Here is a 19,005-nt window from a genome sequence, read left to right on the forward strand (position 1 = left end):
GCAATCACACATAAACAGCAGCAATCACACATCAGCAGCAGCAATCACACATCATCATGAGCAGCAATCACACATCAGCAGCAATCACACATCAGCAGCAGCAGCAATCACACATCATCATCATCAGCAATCACACATCAGCATTCACACATCAGCGGCAGAAGTCACACATCAACAGCAGCAGCAACCACACAGCAGCAGCAACCTCACAGCAGCAGCAATCACACATAAACAGCAGTAATATATAATTTGTAAATATAACAGAAATAATCATCTGAAACTTTTTAAAGACCAATCTGTATTTAACTCAATTAATTAATTTTAGAGTATAATGAAGTGTTTACTAAAAAAACAGCATTCCAAAAAGCCCCTTTTGGCCACCCAAGTAACATCACATACCTTGTCTCCATGGAGTGGTCGCTCTTTGAGCAAACCATAGAGGACAGTCCCTAGGATGCCAGGGAGCGAGGAGTAGCGCAGAGCTGGGAGAAAAACAGGTTTGTCATCTTGTTCTGTTTCAGGGTCTTACAGTCCTGGCGCTGGGTCCCAGGGGGCAGAGAGAAGGTGAATTTCTGGAGCAGGGCACAGAAAAGCAGGAAAATTTCCATGCGAGCCAGGTTTTCTCCAGCACAGATACGTTTCCCTAACAGAGATGGAAGAAGGTTATACAGTGCTAGGGGAGAGTATCAGCGGAGAATGTAAGATCAGGGGTTCTCAAACTTGGCCCTCACACATGGGTCACATTTTCCATGTCACTCAGCAGGTGCACAGGTGTAGTCATTACTCACTGACACATTTCCCAGGTCACCCAGCAGGTGCACAGGTGTAGTCATTACTCACTGACACATTTCCCAGGTCACCCAGCAGGCGCACAGGTGTAGTCATTATGCACTGACACATTTCCCAGGTCACCCAGCAGGTGCACAGGTGTAATCATTACTCACTGACACATTTTCCAGGTCACCCAGCAGGTGCACAGGTGTAGTCATTACTCACTGACACATTTCCCAGGTCACCCAGTAGGTGCACAGGTGTAATCATTACTCACTGACACATTTTCCAGGTCACCCAGTAGGTGCACAGGTGTATTCATTACTCACTGACACATTTCCCAGGTCACCCAGCAGGTGCACAGGTGTATTCATTACTCACTGACACATTTCCCAGGTCACCCAGTAGGTGCACAGGTGTAATCATTACTCACTGACACATTTTCCAGGTCACCCAGTAGGTGCACAGGTGTAATCATTACTCACTGACACATTTTCCAGGTCACCCAGTAGGTGCACAGGTGTAATCATTACTCACTGACACATTTTCCAGGTCACCCAGTAGGTGCACAGGTGTACTCATTACTCACTGACACATTTTCCAGGTCACTCAGTAGGTGCACAGGTGTATTCATTAATCACTGACACATTTCCCAGGTCACCCAGCAGGTGCACTGGTGTATTCATTACTCACTGACACATTTCCCATGTCACCCAGCAGGTGCACAGGTGTATTCATTACTCACTGACACATTTCCCATGTCACCCAGCAGGTGCACAGGTGTATTCATTACTCACTGACACATTTCCCAGGTCACCCAGCAGGTGAACAGGTGTATTCATTACTCACTGACACATTTCCCAGGTCACCCAGCAGGTGCACAGGTGTATTCATTACTCACTGACACATTTTCCAGGTCACCCAGCAGGTGAACAGGTGTATTCATTACTCACTGACACATTTCCCATGTCACCCAGCAGGTGCACAGGTGTAATCATTACTCACTGACACATTTTCCAGGTCACCCAGCAGGTGCACAGGTGTATTCATTACTCACTGACACATTTCCCATGTCACCCAGCAGGTGCACAGGTGTATTCATTACTCACTGACACATTTCCCAGGTCACCCAGCAGGTGCACAGGTGTATTCATTAATCACTGACACATTTCCCAGGTCACCCAGCAGGTGCACAGGTGTAGTCATTACTCACTGACACATTTCCCAGGTCACCCAGCAGCTGCACAGGTGTAGTCATTAATCACTGACACTTTTCCCAGGTCACCCAGCAGGTGCACAGGTGTAATCATTACTCACTGACACATTTTCCAGGTCACCCAGCAGGTGAACAGGTGTATTCATTACTCACTGACACATTTCCCATGTCACCCAGCAGGTGCACAGGTGTATTCATTACTCACTGACACATTTCCCAGGTCACCCAGCAGGTGCACAGGTGTATTCATTAATCACTGACACATTTCCCAGGTCACCCAGCAGGTGCACAGGTGTAGTCATTACTCACTGACACATTTCCCAGGTCACCCAGCAGCTGCACAGGTGTAGTCATTAATCACTGACACTTTTCCCAGGTCACCCAGCAGGTGCACAGGTGTATTCATTACTCTCTGACATATTTTCCAGGTCACCCTGCAGGTGCACAGGTGTATTCATTACTCACTGGCACATTTCCCAGGTCACCCAGCAGGTGCACAGGTGTAGTCATTACTCACTGACACATTTCCCAGGTCACCCAGCAGGTGCACAGGTGTAGTCATTACTCACTGGCACATTTCCCAAGTCACCCAGCAGGTGCACAGGTGTAGTCATTACTCACTGACACATTTCCCAGGTCACCCAGCAGGAGCACAGGTGTATTCATTACTCACTGGCACATTTCCCAGGTCACCCAGCAGGAGCACAGGTGTAATCATTACTCACTGACACATTTTCCAGGTCACCCAGCATCTGTACAGGTGTATTCATTACTCACTGGCACATTTCCCAGGTCACCCAGCAGGAGTACAGGTGTAATCATTACTCACTGACACATTTCCCAGGTCACCCAGCAGGAGCACAGGTGCAGTCATTATTCACTGGCACATTTCCCAGGTCACCCAGCAGGTGCACAGGTGTAATAATTACTCACTGACACATTTCCCAGGTCACCCAGCAGGTGCACAGGTGTATTCATTACTCACTGACACATTTCCCAGGTCACCCAGCAGGTGCACAGGTGTAGTCATTACTCACTGACACATTTCCCAGGTCACCCAGCAGGTGCACAGGTGTAATCATTACTCACTGACACATTTTAATAGATTTCTGGTCCTGAGGACTTAGTTTGAGATGCTGTGTTATCAGTATATAATATATCGTGTATTACAGCACTTGCACAGCTCCTATCTCCCCCAATTCTTACAGTCACATAATATTACTAATATTAGGTACAAGGGCACCAGAATAAGTTACATAAGTCTCACCTGCTGAAAACGCCATAAATGCTGGTTTTGCCCAAAACTGACCCTTGTCATCTAGGAAATGCCCCGGGTTGAACACTTCAGGGGTCTCCCACTGGGAGGGGTCAGAGAGCACTGATGACAGGAATGGGGTCACTATTGTTCCCTATATAAAAGTGGAAAGACCCAATGACATAATGCATTGAACATAAATATTTTTTTAAGTAAATTATTGGGGTAAAGTAGATTAAAGGGTTTATTGCATGCAATCAAAAATATAACTTATTGACCAGGAAATGGACATTGTCATACATGATGTGCAGCAGACTGCCATGTAACAGCAACTCCTGCATGTATCCGATCGTGTGCTGCACATACACCATGGAGAGGAACAGACATACAATGTATCATGTCATTATTACGCTTTTATCAAGACACAGTGTAGTTAGCCATGTGCTGCTGATATACAGCGTATGGACCACACAGTGATACAATGTATCTGACTATTATTTCAGCGCTGTACTCACATGACCACTAGAGGTCACCACAGAGCAAGTGCCAGACTATACAGATCCCTGGGGGTCAATGCACTGAGGGCTGATTCAGCACGGATCGCAAGACTGCGCACACACGCACCCTGCCGCTGCAAAATCGTGCAAATGAATGCGATCCCAATGCTGCCGCAGCACAAGATGCAGACGCCCAGCACGACATAAAGCCGCCTCCTTCCCTTTACTCACATCTGCAATAGCTAGCAAGACAGCGAAAACATCGGTACAATCGAGAACCATCGGAGCCATACGCACAGCTGTCATTGACCTGACCTCACTCACAAACTGCTAAACTTCCCGAGATACAGCTCAGGCTGCGTGTGCCGTCGCAGGGACTCATTTATCCACACCCCTGTAATAGCGTCCCAACGCACTGACACGCCTGCGTTTCACTGCCCACCCAATTGTCACACCCCTGACGCCTGCGTTTCACTGACCACCCCGCTGTCACACCCCCGACGCCTGCGTTTCACTGACCACCCCCTGGTCACACCCCCGAACTGTCACTTCCTGTCAATCACTGTACGATGACGGAGAGTGCTCACTGCGAAGGGTTCGCGCACTGCGACGCAGATGCATGTGCAGTGTGAAACAATCAGCCGTCTCCGTGCGTTTGCAATCTTGCGATCCGTGCTGGACCAGGCCCTGAATCAGCAGCCGGTAAGATCAGGGAGCACCTGCTGTTTATACACCACGTAGGACGTCATATTGTGGGCTGGGCTTAGATCCCGGAGAATGCAGCCTATCACGCTTCAGCATCAATATTCTAATGTTCCCAGTAACTTCCTGTCTCTTATTTACCGTGGTGATGGAACGAGGGGTTACTGTCACCGCAACCAGCCGCCACCATGTTTCTCACATAAATAGGGACTGGGATCATTGTCCTTATTACCAGTATGGTTCCTGCCCTGACAGCAGGGGCGTAGGGAGGGCAGCTCCAATGGAGCGCAAGCTCCAGGTGCCGCAGCTGTCCGGAGGCGCCGTGCGCTGCTGTGTATCCGGCAGCTGTCTTAGCTGACAGCCTGCTGGGTGCCAGCATTGAACTGTGAGAGCTGGCCTCTGAAGCAATCGGAGACTAAGGACGCCTCCACTAAGGAATCACTTCAGAGGCCAGCGTTCCCAGTAATGCAGTGCGCGGGTGACGTCATGACATCACCCGCGCACTGAGGAGCCGGCGCGTTCGAGCCTGCTGGATCTAGTTAGATCCAGTCAGGACGCCAGCGGCAATGACAGCACGGATGTCGGCCGCGATGGATCAGGTAAGTACTGGGGGGGTGGGAGGGAGGGGGCAGAACTACAGGGGCACTACTGGGGGCACTCTCCAGTTGGCATGGTGCCCTGTATAAATGACTGGGAATAATGTGTTCTTATCATGTTTATAAAGTATTTGTGATTAAACTGTTGTGTTCTGTTTAGGTATGTATGGTATTGGCCATGATGTTACTAGCATGCTGACATCCATTTACCATACTATTAAACATGACCCCTTCCACAGGTACCAAGCGCTCTGCTCCTGGACTTCCCGCTCAGATTACTAGATTGGTTAACAGGGCTGGCGCTAGGCTTACTGTGCCCAGCGCCATCCTGTGCTGCCCTGCAGTGCCCTTTCCCTCCCCCTGAGAGTGTATACCCAATAATGCCAGCGGGAGTGCGGGGGCGGGACTATCCGGAGCTGCAGCTGGCTGATGGTGAGTTCAGGCATGGCGGAGGGCTGTGCCCTTTAGGCTACGGCCCTCCGGCGATGGCCATGCTAGTCCGTGCCTTGAGCTGTATGCTGTTGGTTAAGAAGTACAGGACAACTTTTTTCCTTATTTTATTTCTGCCCTATTCCTCTCACTTTATTGGTTTGTTAAAATAAAATACATTTCTCTAGTGTAAGAGAGGTGCAGCCTTTTCTTTCTGTCTGCTCACTAATTAACTCTTCAGAGGTGGACGGATGACCTCACAGGACTGACCTTTAGCAAATTATGAAATGACGGAAAGCTGGGAACCCTTAGCCTCTAGGGGCATTAACAACCCAAGAGGAACTGTTGCCTCCTGGGGCCTGCAAATGTATCATATCCAGTACTGGACCAAATTACACCCCACCTGAGAACAAAAGCAATTTAAGAGTCTTCTTAGATTCCATATCAGCCTCCCAGGATGAGCCACATGGTACAACATGAAGGATCACAGACACCGTTAATTATGCCTCCACACAACCAGAAATCAAAGCCCATTCACTCAGCCCTTCACTCAGGGGCAAGGCCGGATTAAGGTCTGTGGGGGCCCCTGGGCAACAAACGTGTGGGGGGCCGCTATCAATAAGTTATATATATTAAAAAAATATATAAATATATATATATACTAGGGGTGTGCACCGGCCACTTTTCGTGTTTTGTGTTTTGGTTTTGGATCTGGATCTTTCTTCGTGTTTTGGATCTGGATTGGTTTTGCCAAAACCACCCTTCCGTGTTTTGGGTTCTGGGTTTTGTGTTTTGGATCTGTATTTTTTTTTAAAAAAGCATAAAAACAGCTAAAATCACAGAATTTGTAGGTTTTTCTGCTCCTATGCTATTATTAACCTCAATAACCTTAATTTCCACTCATTTCCAGTCTATTCTGAACACCTCACACCTCACAATAGTGTTTTTATGTCCAAAACGTTGCACCGAGGTAGCTGGATGACTATGCTAAGCGACACGAGTGGGCGGCACAAACACGTGACCCATCTAGGCGTGAAACTGCAGTGGCAGACAGGATGGCAGTTTGAAAAACTAGGCCCCAAACTGTACATAATGCAAAGAAAAAAAAGAGGTGCAAGATGGAATTGTCCTTGGGCCCTCCCACCCACCCTTATGTTGTATAAACAGGACATGCACACTTTAACAAACCAATCATTTCAGCGCCAGGGTCTGCCACACAACTGTGGCTGAAATGATTGGTTCGTTTGGGCCCCCACAAAACAAGCTGGCAATTAATGTGTCCCTGCACAAACTGGCTCTATGGAGGCAAGATGTCATCCTCATCCTCCTCATCCACCGATTCCTCACCCTCTTCAGTGTGTACATCCTCATCCTCACAAAGTATTAACTCGTCCCCACTTGAATCCACCACCACAGGTCCCTCTGTACCTTCTGGAGGCTGGTCTCCCTGGAAGAGCTGATAATTCATTTTGATGAACATCATCTTCTCCACATTCTGTGGAAGCAACCTCCTACGCCTTTCGCTGACAAGGTTCCCGGCTGCACTAAACACTCTTTCGGAGTACACACTGGAGGGGGGGCAACTCAGGTAAAATAGAGCCAGTTTGTACAGGGGCCTCCAAATTGCCTCTTTTTCCTGCCAGTACAGGTATGGACTGTCTGCCATGCCTACTTGGATGCTGTCACCGATGTAATCCTCCACCATTCTGTCAATGGTGACAGTATCATATGCAGTGACAGTAGACATGTCAGAAATTGTTGCCAGGTCCTTCAGTCCGGACCAGATGTCCAAACTTGGTCCTGCCTGTCCTGCATCATCGCCAGCGGGTTGCTTAGGATACCTAAGTTTTTTCCTGGCAGCCCCAGTTGCAGGAGAAAATGAAGAAGGAGCTGTTGACGTGTCACGTTCCGCTTCAGCTGACAGTGTGTTCACCAGCAGGTCTTTGCACCTCTGCAGGCTTGTGTCGGCCGGAAAGAGAGACACCACATAGGCTTTAAACCTAGGATCGAGCACGGTGGCCAAAATGTAGTGGTCTGATTTCAACAGATTGACCACCCTGGAATCCTGGCAAAGCGAATGAAGGGCTTCATCCACAAGTCCCACATGCCGAGCGGAATCGCTCCGTCTTAGCTCCTCCTTCACTTTCTCCAGCTGCTTCTGCAAAAGCCTGATGAGGGGAATGACCTGACTCAAGCTGGCAGTGTCTGAACTGACTTCACGTGTGGCAAGTTCGAAGGGCTGGAGAACCTTGCACAACACGGAAATCATTCTCCACTGCGCTTGAGTCAGGTGCATACCCCCTCCTTTGCCTATGTCATAGGTGGATGTATAGGCTTGTATGGCCTTTTGCTGCTCCTCCATCCTCTGAAGCATATAGAGGGTTGAGTTCCACCGTGTCACAACCTCTTGCTTCAGGTGATGGCGGGGCAGGTTCAAGAGTGTTTGCTGGCGCTCCAGTCTTCGGCACGCAGTCGCTGAATGGCGAAAGTGGCCAGAAATTTTTCGGGCCACCCAAAGCGTCTCCTGCACGCCCCTGTCGCTTTTCAGAAAATTCTGCACCACCAAGTTTATTGTGTGAGCAAAACATGGGACGTGCTGGAATTTGCCCAGATGTAATGCCCGCACAATATTGGTGGCGTTGTCAGATATCACAAATCCCCAGGAGAGTCTAAGTGGGGTAAGCCACTGGGCGATGATTTCCCTCAGTTTCTCTAAGAGGTTGTCGGCGGTGTGCCTCTTACTGAAACCGGTGATACACAGCGTAGCCTGCCTTGTAACGAGCTGGCGTTTCTGAGATGCTGCTACTGGTGACGCTGCTGCTGTTGCTGCGTAAGGTGATACATCTACCCAGTGGGCTGTCACAGTCATATAGTCCTTAGTCTGCCCTGTTCCACTTGTCCACATGTCCGTGGTTAAGTGGACATTGTGTACAACGGCATTTTTCAGGACACTGAGGACACTTTTTCTGACGTTTCTGTACAGTCTCGGTATCGCCTGCCTAGTGAAGTGGAATCTAGACGGGATTTGGAACCGGGGACACACTACCTCCATCAATTGTCTAAATCCCACTGCACTAATGGCGGATACCGGACGCACGTCTAACACCAACATAGCAGTCAAGGCCTCAGTTATACGTTTTGCTTCAGGATGACTGCTGTCGTACTTCATCCTCCTCGCTAAGGACTGTTGGAGGGTCAATTGTTTAGTAAAAGTAGTGGTGTTCCTACTTCCTCTCTGGGATGATGAACGACTCCCAGCAGCAGCAACAGCAGCAGCGGCAGCAGTAGGCGTAGCAATGCAGGATCCTCCAGAGGAATCCCGGATAGGAGAGTCAGTCATGCCAGTGACATGGCCTGCAGGACTACTTCCGATCCTGACTAAGGAGGAAATTGACGAGGAGGGAGTTGACGGTGTGGTTTGCAGGCGCTTGGATACAACAGGACAACGGGATTTAGGTGTCCCTGGACTGCTTACGGTCTTAGCCAAAGTTTCTGAACTTGACAGTAACTTTTTATGAACGCGCTGCAGGTGCCGTATAAGGGAGGATGTTCCTAGGTGGTTGACGTCCCTACCCCTACTTATTTCACCTTTACATATGGTACATATGGCAAGACAGTTGTTGTCCGGATTTGGATAGAAATATTGCCAGACCAAAGAGGTGGAATGTTTGGTCTTCTGCCCAGGCATGACCGTGATGGGCTTTTTCATCCCACGGACAACAACTGTCTCCCCCGGAGCCTGATTTAAACAAACCACATCACCATCAGAATCCTCCTCGCCAACTTCCTCCTCAGCGCCAGCTACACCAGTATCCTCATCCTGTTGTACTTCAACAGTGACATCTTCAATTTGCATATCAGCAAGTGGACTGTGGGTGCTCCTTTCAGCACTTGCAGGGGGCGTGCAAATGGTGGAAAGAGCCACCTCTTCCCGTCCAGTGCTGGGAAGGTCAGGCATCGCAACCACCACCACACTTGGACTCTCCTTGGGGATTTGTGATATCTTCTTAGAAAGCACAGTTCTTCGCTGTGCTTTTGCCAGCTTAACTCTTTTGATTTTTTTAGTGGGAGGAGGGCTTCCATCGTCATGTGAAGCTGAACCACTAGTCATGAACATACTAGGGATCGACCTTAGCCGTTCCTTGCCACTCCGTGTCGTAAATGGCATATTGGCAAGTTTACGTTTCTCTTCAGCTGATTTAAATGTCTTTTTCAAGGTCATTTTCCTGAACTTTGCCATTTGGGATTGTATGTGCCCTCTACTATGACATTGGGCATCGGCCTTGGCAGACGACGTTGATGGCATGTTATCGTCTATGTCATGACTAGTGGCAGCAGCTTCAGCACTAGGAGGAAGTGGTTCTTGATCTTTCTCTATTTTATTTTTATCGGAGAAAGTTTGGTCCTCCATTTATGTTATATCGATTTGATATATACGTGCGGCTAAACACAGAAAATAATTTTTTTTTTGGTTTGGACTGGAGTGTACTTTGTGGGTTACAGCACCCTTTAACGGTCAAGCCAGCCGGCCCTTTACTTATGACACAGGCGCACTCTTGGCACTACTTTGTTGATGCACGTGCGGCTACTGCGCACACAATTCACAAACACAGAAAATAATTTTTTTTTGGTTTGGCCTGGAGTGTACTTTCGGGGGTTACAGCACCCTTTAACGGTCAAGCCAGCCGGCCCTTTACTTATGACACAGGCGCACTCTTGGCACTACTTTGTTGATGCACGTGCGGCTACTGCACACACAATTCACAAACACAGAAAATAATTTTTTTTTGGTTTGGACTGGAGTGTACTTTCGGGGGTTACAGCACCCTTTAACGGTCAAGCCAGCCGGCCCTTTACTTATGACACAGGCGCACGCTTGGCACTACTTTGTTGATGCACGTGTGGCTACTGCGCACACAATTCACAAACACAGAAAATAATTTTTTTTTTGGTTTGGACTGGAGTGTACTTTCGGGGGTTACAGCACCCTTAACGGTCAAGCCAGCCGGCCCTTTACTTATGACACAGGCGCACGCTTGGCACTACTTTGTTGATGCACGTGCGGCTACTGCGCACACAATTCACGAACACAGAAAATAATTTTTTTTTTGGTTTGGACTGGAGTGTACTTTCGGGGGTTACAGCACCCTTAACGGTCAAGCCAGCCGGCCCTTTACTTATGACACAGGCGCACGCTTGGCACTACTTTGTTGATGCACGTGTGGCTACTGCGCACACAATTCACAAACACAGAAAATAATTTTTTTTTTGGTTTGGACTGGAGTGTACTTTCGGGGGTTACAGCACCCTTAACGGTCAAGCCAGCTGGCCCTTTACTTATGACACAGGCGCACGCTTGGCACTACTTTGTTGATGCACGTGCGGCTACTGCGCACACAATTCACAAACACAGAAAATAATTTTTTTTTTGGTTTGGACTGGAGTGTACTTTCGGGGGTTACAGCACCCTTAACGGTCAAGCCAGCCGGCCCTTTACTTATGACACAGGCGCACGCTTGGCACTACTTTGTTGATGCACGTGTGGCTACTGCGCACACAATTCACAAACACAGAAAATAATTTTTTTTTTGGTTTGGACTGGAGTGTACTTTCGGGGGTTACAGCACCCTTAACGGTCAAGCCAGCCGGCCCTTTACTTATGACACAGGCGCACGCTTGGCACTACTTTGTTGATGCACGTGCGGCTACTGCGCACACAATTCACAAACACAGAAAATAATTTTTTTTTGGTTTGGACTGGAGTGTACTTTGGGGGTTACAGCACCCTTTAACGGTCAAGCCAGCCGGCCCTTTACTTATGACACAGGCGCACGCTTGGCACTACTTTGTTGATGCACGTGCGGCTACTGCGCACACAATTCACAAACACAGAAAATAATTTTTTTTTTGGTTTGGACTGGAGTGTACTTTCGGGGGTTACAGCACCCTTAACGGTCAAGCCAGCCGGCCCTTTACTTATGACACAGGCGCACGCTTGGCACTACTTTGTTGATGCACGTGCGGCTACTGCGCACACAATTCACAAACACAGAAAATAATTTTTTTTTGGGTTTGGACTGGAGTGTACTTTCGGGGGTTACAGCACCCTTAACGGTCAAGCCAGCCGGCCCTTTACTTATGACACAGGCGCACGCTTGGCACTACTTTGTTGATGCACGTGCGGCTACTGCGCACACAATTCACAAACACAGAAAATAATTTTTTTTTTGGTTTGGACTGGAGTGTACTTTCGGGGGTTACAGCACCCTTAACGGTCAAGCCAGCCGGCCCTTTACTTATGACACAGGCGCACTCTTGGCACTACTTTGTTGATGCACGTGCGGCTACTGCGCACACAATTCACAAACACAGAAAATAATTTTTTTTTGGTTAGGACTGGAGTGTACTTTCGGGGGTTACAGCACCCTTTAACGGTCAAGCCAGCCGGCCCTTTACTTATGACACAGGCGCACGCTTGGCACTACTTTGTTGATGCACGTGCGGCTACTGCGCACACAATTCACAAACACAGAAAATAATTTTTTTTTTGGTTTGGACTGGAGTGTACTTTCGGGGGTTACAGCACCCTTAACGGTCAAGCCAGCCGGCCCTTTACTTATGACACAGGCGCACGCTTGGCACTACTTTGTTGATGCACGTGCGGCTACTGCGCACACAATTCACAAACACAGAAAATAATTTTTTTTTTGGTTTGGACTGGAGTGTACTTTGGGGGTTACAGCACCCTTTAACGGTCAAGCCAGCCGGCCCTTTACTTATGACACAGGCGCACGCTTGGCACTACTTTGTTGATGCACGTGCGACTACTGCGCACACAATTCACAAACACAGAAAATAATATTTTTTTTGGTTTGGACTGGAGTGTACTTTCGGGGGTTACAGCACCCTTAACGGTCAAGCCAGCCGGCCCTTTACTTATGACACAGGCGCACGCTTGGCACTACTTTGTTGATGCACGTGCGGCTACTGCGCACACAATTCACAAACACAGAAAATAATTTTTTTTTTGGTTTGGACTGGAGTGTACTTTCGGGGGTTACAGCACCCTTAACGGTCAAGCCAGCCGGCCCTTTACTTATGACACAGGCGCACGCTTGGCACTACTTTGTTGATGCACGTGCGGCTACTGCGCACACAATTCACAAACACAGAAAATAATTTTTTTTTTGGTTTGGACTGGAGTGTACTTTCGGGGGTTACAGCACCCTTAACGGTCAAGCCAGCCGGCCCTTTACTTATGACACAGGCGCACGCTTGGCACTACTTTGTTGATGCACGTGCGGCTACTGCGCACACAATTCACAAACACAGAAAATATATTATTTTTTTAGCACTTGGGGGGAGCACCCCTGATGGACAGAGCACCCCCTGGACAACACTACAGCACTCCTTTAGGACTGGGACACTGCACAGGACTTTGGAGTGGACACAGCCCCTATGGAGAACTGACTGCACAACACAGTCCAGCCAGCCCCTATGGACTTTGAAGTAGTGGACACAGCCCCTATTAACAACAGCAGCACAGCACAACACAGCCAGCCCCTATGGACTTTGAAGTAGTGGACAACAGCAGCACTACACTACACTACACTACACAGCCCTAACTCCCACCCTCCCTCTTCACTGTCCACAGCCGAGTGAGAAAATGGCGCCGACGTGTGTACCTTATATAGGATCCAAAACCCGCGAGACTCGGAAGGCGGGAAGATGACGTTTTGCCTCGATTTCAGATCCGAGTCAGGCGGGAAAAGTCGAGCCTGACTCGGATCGGACTCGGATCGGGGGGGCTCGGGGGGGTTCGGATTTCAGAAATCCGAACCCGCTCACCCCTAATATATACACATATACACATGCCGGTCTATCTGCCAGATGTCCTATGCCCCCTGTAGTTGTGCCCCTTCTGCAGTGCCCCCTGTTGTTGTGCCCCTTCTGCAATGCCCCAAGTATTTGTGCCTATCCTCCAATGCCCCCAGTATTTGTGTTCCCTCCAATGCCCCCAGTATTTGTGTCCCCTCCAATGCCCCCAGTATTTGTGCCCTCTGCAATGCCCCCAGTATTTGTGCCCCCTGCAATGCCCCCAGTATTTGTGCCCCCTGCAATGCCCCAGTAGTTGTGCCTCTTCTTAAATGTCCCCTGTAGATGCGCCCCGTAAAGCAGTGTCCCCAGTAGCTCTACCTCCGCGCCAACACCCCTGTTAAAAAAACTTACCTGACTTTGCTCCACGCCGTCACAGCTCCCGAGTCCCGCCGTCACTGCTACTGCTGCTGCCGCTGTTTGCTGGATCTGGTGCGCAGGCTCCTCTCCTCTGCAGTGCGCGGGTGATGTCATGACTGGGAACGTTGGCCTCTGAAGCGATCAGTATTCAGAGGCCAACGTTCCCACTTACCGTAAGTTGATCGCGATCTACAGGCGGGAGCTACGTGAGGTCGCGATCAACCTTTTCTCCGGGCATGTGGCCAGGGGTCGGGGACAGTGTGTGGGGGCCCCAGGACGACCGCCCCTGTCGCCATGCCCTTAATCTGGCCCTGCTCAGGAGCCTGTGCCCTGCGTATCATGCGCAGCTAAGTCCAAACCTCCTTGCGGGGGTCCCTGGTGAATACCACAGGCATGTTAGACTCCGCGCCACAGTACTGGGTCTTAGGCAATCCTAAAGTACAAGCAAAGGATCCTCTAACTATCCGTGAGTTGTGACCCTGAACATGACGCATGTGTTGAAGTTGGAGAGCGCTACTGCGCACACTTCATATTATTCCTCCAGTGAGGCTTGTACATTACAAAGATGGCTGCTGAGGCTACTGCTGCGTTATGTACGGTGCCATTCTGTTCACTTTGTTGAAGCGCCGCACAGTGGGAGATGCCTGTCTTCCATCTTTGTTCCTTGGGACCTGAGAGATTATCTGCGATATCCATTTTTTCCAGTTTTTCTGCACCACAACCCAGTTCCTGCATACACTTACCAGCTGGAGAGCTGCATGACACTCTGCTCCACCCAAGCTCCGCTCCATCCAACATTGCATATAACAGAGAGTACGGCTGTTCTGTATCTCATGTAACATCAATACATTACTCCACTGGTTAAGCAACTGGGCTGGTCATAGACTCAGGGCATCCGCTGGTGGGCACAGTAACTCTGCTACATCATCCAACCTGTATACACATATTTCCAACACCATGGAGGTGACCAGCATGAAAGTTGTAAATTGGACTGTAAGCCCGCAGAGAGGACACCCAACTATATGTCCACAATCTGAGCAACCACGCAGAAGACATGCTAGGCCTAAGGTATGCCTTAGCTGTGACAAAAAAAAGGACTAAGGACCTTATTCAGAGGCGGCCGTACGGTCTACGACCGCACGGCCGCCTCAATGTTTTGCCAGTGCGCATGCGCACGAGGGAGACCCGCTACGACCAACAGCACCGGTCGTAGCGGGTCTCTTTCCAAAGGGGGCGAGCTGTCGATGCTGATTGACAGCTCGCCCCATTTGGAAGGCGGGCCGGGGGGGTGGCAGCCCAAACGGAGGCGTTCCCATGGGAACGCCTGCCATTTGGGGGAGGCCCCACTGACATCACTAGTGATGTCAGTGGAGAGCTTCCGGCTCTGACAGAGCCAGAAGCTCTCCGGGGCTTACGACAAGTGAGACCCTACCCTAGGGTCTCGTCGTAAGCCCCGAGCGGTCGTTAGAGCTGTGGGTGTTAACCCACAGCCTAACGACCGCAACAGAGGCGGGCGGTCAGGATGCAAGTGGCCGCCCAGTTTCTGAGCGATCGCTTGCATCCTCCGACTGCCTCTGAATGAGGCCCTAAGAGTCTCCACCCTGCGATCTGCACCATCATATAAGACATGCGGAACCAGAGACTGAAATAAGAGATGCCTTGGACAGTCACTAGGAAGTGGATGACTGGCCCAGTCAGCAGAGGAGTTGGAACTAGTGTCCGGCCATGCCAATGCCTTGAGCACTAGAGAAGGTAAAACAAAAGACCCTAGAAACTTTACTGTAACTTGGATTGAGAAGCGCAGCCTAGCAAATGGCCCGAACCATGACATCTGGGCCTCACCAACCCATGGTCTTCCTGAGATGAAAGCAGTCCAAACCTCATAGAATAAAGTGCGAGATGCTGACTTATCCCACGCCTGAAGCACTGGTGGGCATTTACGCTTGTGAAGTAGCCGGGACATTCAAAAGTCTTTGCACAGAGACTAATATAAATGAGGCTTCTCTGGCCTAGAATGACTCCACTTTAGTTTCGACCATGGAACCACAGGCTCCTGGCCAGCCAACTCAGGGAACTAGAATTTACATCAAAGTCCTAACTGGAGCAATTTGGGTAAATGATTCCCAGTGAACTACCAGCAAACTAGAGACCAGCTGCATTAGAGCGTGCAGCCTTCCCCCTGGCCCAGGCTGGTTCGGCTCCATTAGATGCCATCGTAGGGGACACTGAAGCCTCCAACTGGAAGGCTGTGCAACACATCAACAATATACTGGGACATGGCAGGTGGGGCAGGTGATCCTTCTCTAGAACTTGCTCCTGTGTTAGACAGGACAGAAAAGCTGACAAAAGACACATGACAATAACAGAACACAATCGGAACATGAATTGTATTGTTCTCTGTACTGGGGTCACAGGACAAGACTGGCTTATACTGGAGTGAATGAAACTAGGAGGGTAAATGATACTTCTCCTCATTCAGTATCACCCAAAACTAGACACAGGAGAAAAGAGCAGGAACTGGGTTAAAGCAAGTATACTACCCAATGTAGCCTACAACACGTGAGTGCCATGGGTACAAAACGATTCAGTCTGTAACACACTAGGGACATGTGTCTGCTGAGGCAGCTGTAGAACAGGTGACAGTCAGTGGTCAGTGGCATCAGCTCTGTACACAGGTATTAGCAGATGGTGCTACATGCAGGAGGCTATAGAATAGCAGACTGTAGCTGGAAGCGCAGATAATACTGCAGGTAGCAGGCAGCACTGGTGTATGGGATGAGCACTGATCACAACAGATGATGATTCCTTGCTGCAGAGTGGAGATCGCTGAACACCGGCTGAATCGATAACAACAGGGGGAGCACTCTGAATAACACCAGAGCTTACCAGGAACAGGTGGAGGAAGCTCAGGAGCAGAGAACTGCTTCTGACACCAGCAGCTCCTACAGGATAAGACTAACTGTACTAGCAATGAGCAAGGTTTAAATAGGAAGCTCTAACACAGGATTGGACATTGATATCATGTGCAGCATGGAGACTCTGTGAGTGGCTGTAACAGTCTCAGCTGACCTCAGGAAAGATGGCGGCACCCATGGCGCACTGGACCACAGCAACAGGGAAATCCTGAGATGGCTGTCCAGCGAACACATGCCAGCTAGTAAATCTGGGTGTGGTAAGAGGTTCTAAGTACCCAATTTTTGACAGCCCAGTAAATCTCTAGATTTACAGGGGCACAGAGAAGGAGATGGAAGGAGTGATACAGCTGTAAAATGGCTGTGGATGCATAAGGCAAACATTTCCCCAGCACTCATTTCCAATATGGGGCCCCTTCAGCCAAACACTGGGCCTCATTTATCAATGAGCTTTATCATTCACAACGAGTGATAAAACTTGTGGCGTATGAGAATGGTGCTCCAGCCAATCAGCTCCCAGCCGTCCTCTGTTAGAAATATGACAGTTGGGAGCTGATTGGCCGGAGCACCATTATCATACGCAGCGCGTTTTATCAGTCATTGTGAATGATAAAGCTCATTGATAAATGAGGCCCTTAGTTCCTACTGGGGCCTAACTGTTCCCAGTAAACCCCACCAGGCCTTGCCAACAGCCTGCCATGTGTTCTGTACCCCTAATGAATTCAGACCCATGGCCCTGGAGCCCACAACAGCATCATTCATAAAAGACCTCGGCCAGAATGTGAGACAGGTGTTGTCTACCTTGGAGACAGGTACTGTGTTGTGTGGCAGATACTGCAGAGGAAAATGGCCACTGCATCCTCAACAGTGACCCTGCTCCCCAGAGCCTCTAGAAGTAGGAGTGGGTGCCTGGTTATGGAGGCACTGCTATGGCATCTCCAGCCCCTGCTTCTATTAACCTCATCATGGAGTTATGCTGGCCACTGACTGGTATTATAGAATGTACTTGCCCTCTGTAAATGGGTGGCCAGCCACCTCTTACACGTGGCTACCACAGAGTCTCCCAAGCCACGTGGGTGAAGCGGGAGCTACCGCAGGTTATAATGTAGTATTGGCCATTAGCGGAACCTCATTGCAGATAACTTCATCCCTTTAATCTAATCGGCCTCTATGATGTCACTGTGGGTGTCACATAATGGCACATTATCATTTACACAGTATAACAGCTTTCTTACAGTGCATATAAACGCTGGCTGTATGTGGCAAGGTACCACCCAGGAAATGGATATAGCTGGGTACCATATAGGGTTCCGCCAGCTGGCATGTGGCGGTGTAAGTGTGAGCACATAGTAATTCCATACCTTAGGCAACGTATATCCTCGAAACTGAGTGTCCTTGGTCAGCGCGTGGTAATGAGCCACCGGTGCCAGGTCTAAGACTCTCTGTATCTCGTGGACCACGGCATTAGTGTAAGGCATCTGTGCCAGGTCCATGATGCCAGGTGGGCGCAATGATTGGGTCACCTCGTCAATCTCCTGCTGGACTTTCCCTGGAATGAACTGAAAATTACAGAGAGAATAGGGGTGAGGATTCCACACGGGAACTTAGAGTATAGTAATATTATGTATTTAGTTAACCAACATACCTGTAGACATATAATTGGCCTACAAATGTCCTTTATTTCATTAACAAGGTCGGCGGTGCTCCCAAAAGTCCAAAAATACCACATTGGTCTAACACAAGGAAAATGGGACTCACTTTGCTGGAGCTCACTGCTTGTACTGAGTAGTGTATGTGACTATAAAACAGAACATTTATTTTCATACAGTTTATTCAAATTAATATCCTGACAACACAATAAACAAACAACACAAACTAAATCCTAATCTTAGGGAATCACTGTGAATAATGGTGACACGCATACGCTTTGTGCGTGTGAATGACCATAAACGACGCACAAGGTGAGTAAATGTCCACAATATGGAAGTATTGGTTAATACCAGCTTGTATCAAAGTTGGCGGAACATTGAGAAAAGAACAATAAACTCATAATTCCATCATGGAATCATTGCTTGGATACAAAATATGGCGTCTGCTTTTGTGGGACCTTTAATCTCTGCAGTCCCTGAAGGAGATACCACCTTAGGGAAAGTGTAATACTGCCCATCCACTAAACCTGCCCATCCATTAAACCTAGCGATTGAGCGATAACGACCATCGTTATCGTTCAATCGCTTGGAAATCATCCGCAAATTGTGCAGTAAAATGCTCTAAACGACCAGCAATGCACGACCAATGACCAACGACCTACATATATAGATTTCAATAAATATTTCAGCCCACTTTTATTAACAACTGCTTTGAAAATCGTTGGTCTATGGTCTGTGGTCTA

General features: G+C 49.0%; 1 protein-coding gene across 1 annotated transcript; it reads right to left on the reverse strand.

Annotated features, from left to right (window-relative positions):
* Positions 1–449: 449 nt before the first annotated feature.
* Positions 450–18,106, reverse strand: LOC148473837 (putative inactive cytochrome P450 2G1). Its single transcript, XM_088459398.1, has 3 exons — positions 17,975–18,106; positions 3,255–3,396; positions 450–643 (listed from the first exon to the last, which is right to left on the reverse strand). The coding sequence occupies exons 1-3, from the start codon at positions 18,104–18,106 to the stop codon at positions 450–452; spliced, it is 468 nt and encodes a 155-aa protein (XP_088315524.1).
* Positions 18,107–19,005: the final 899 nt, after the last annotated feature.

The sequence above is a fragment of the Taudactylus pleione genome, unplaced genomic scaffold (genome assembly GCF_031769625.1).
Source record: "Taudactylus pleione unplaced genomic scaffold, aTauple2 ptg000907l, whole genome shotgun sequence".
NCBI classification, from domain to species: domain Eukaryota; kingdom Metazoa; phylum Chordata; class Amphibia; order Anura; family Myobatrachidae; genus Taudactylus; species Taudactylus pleione.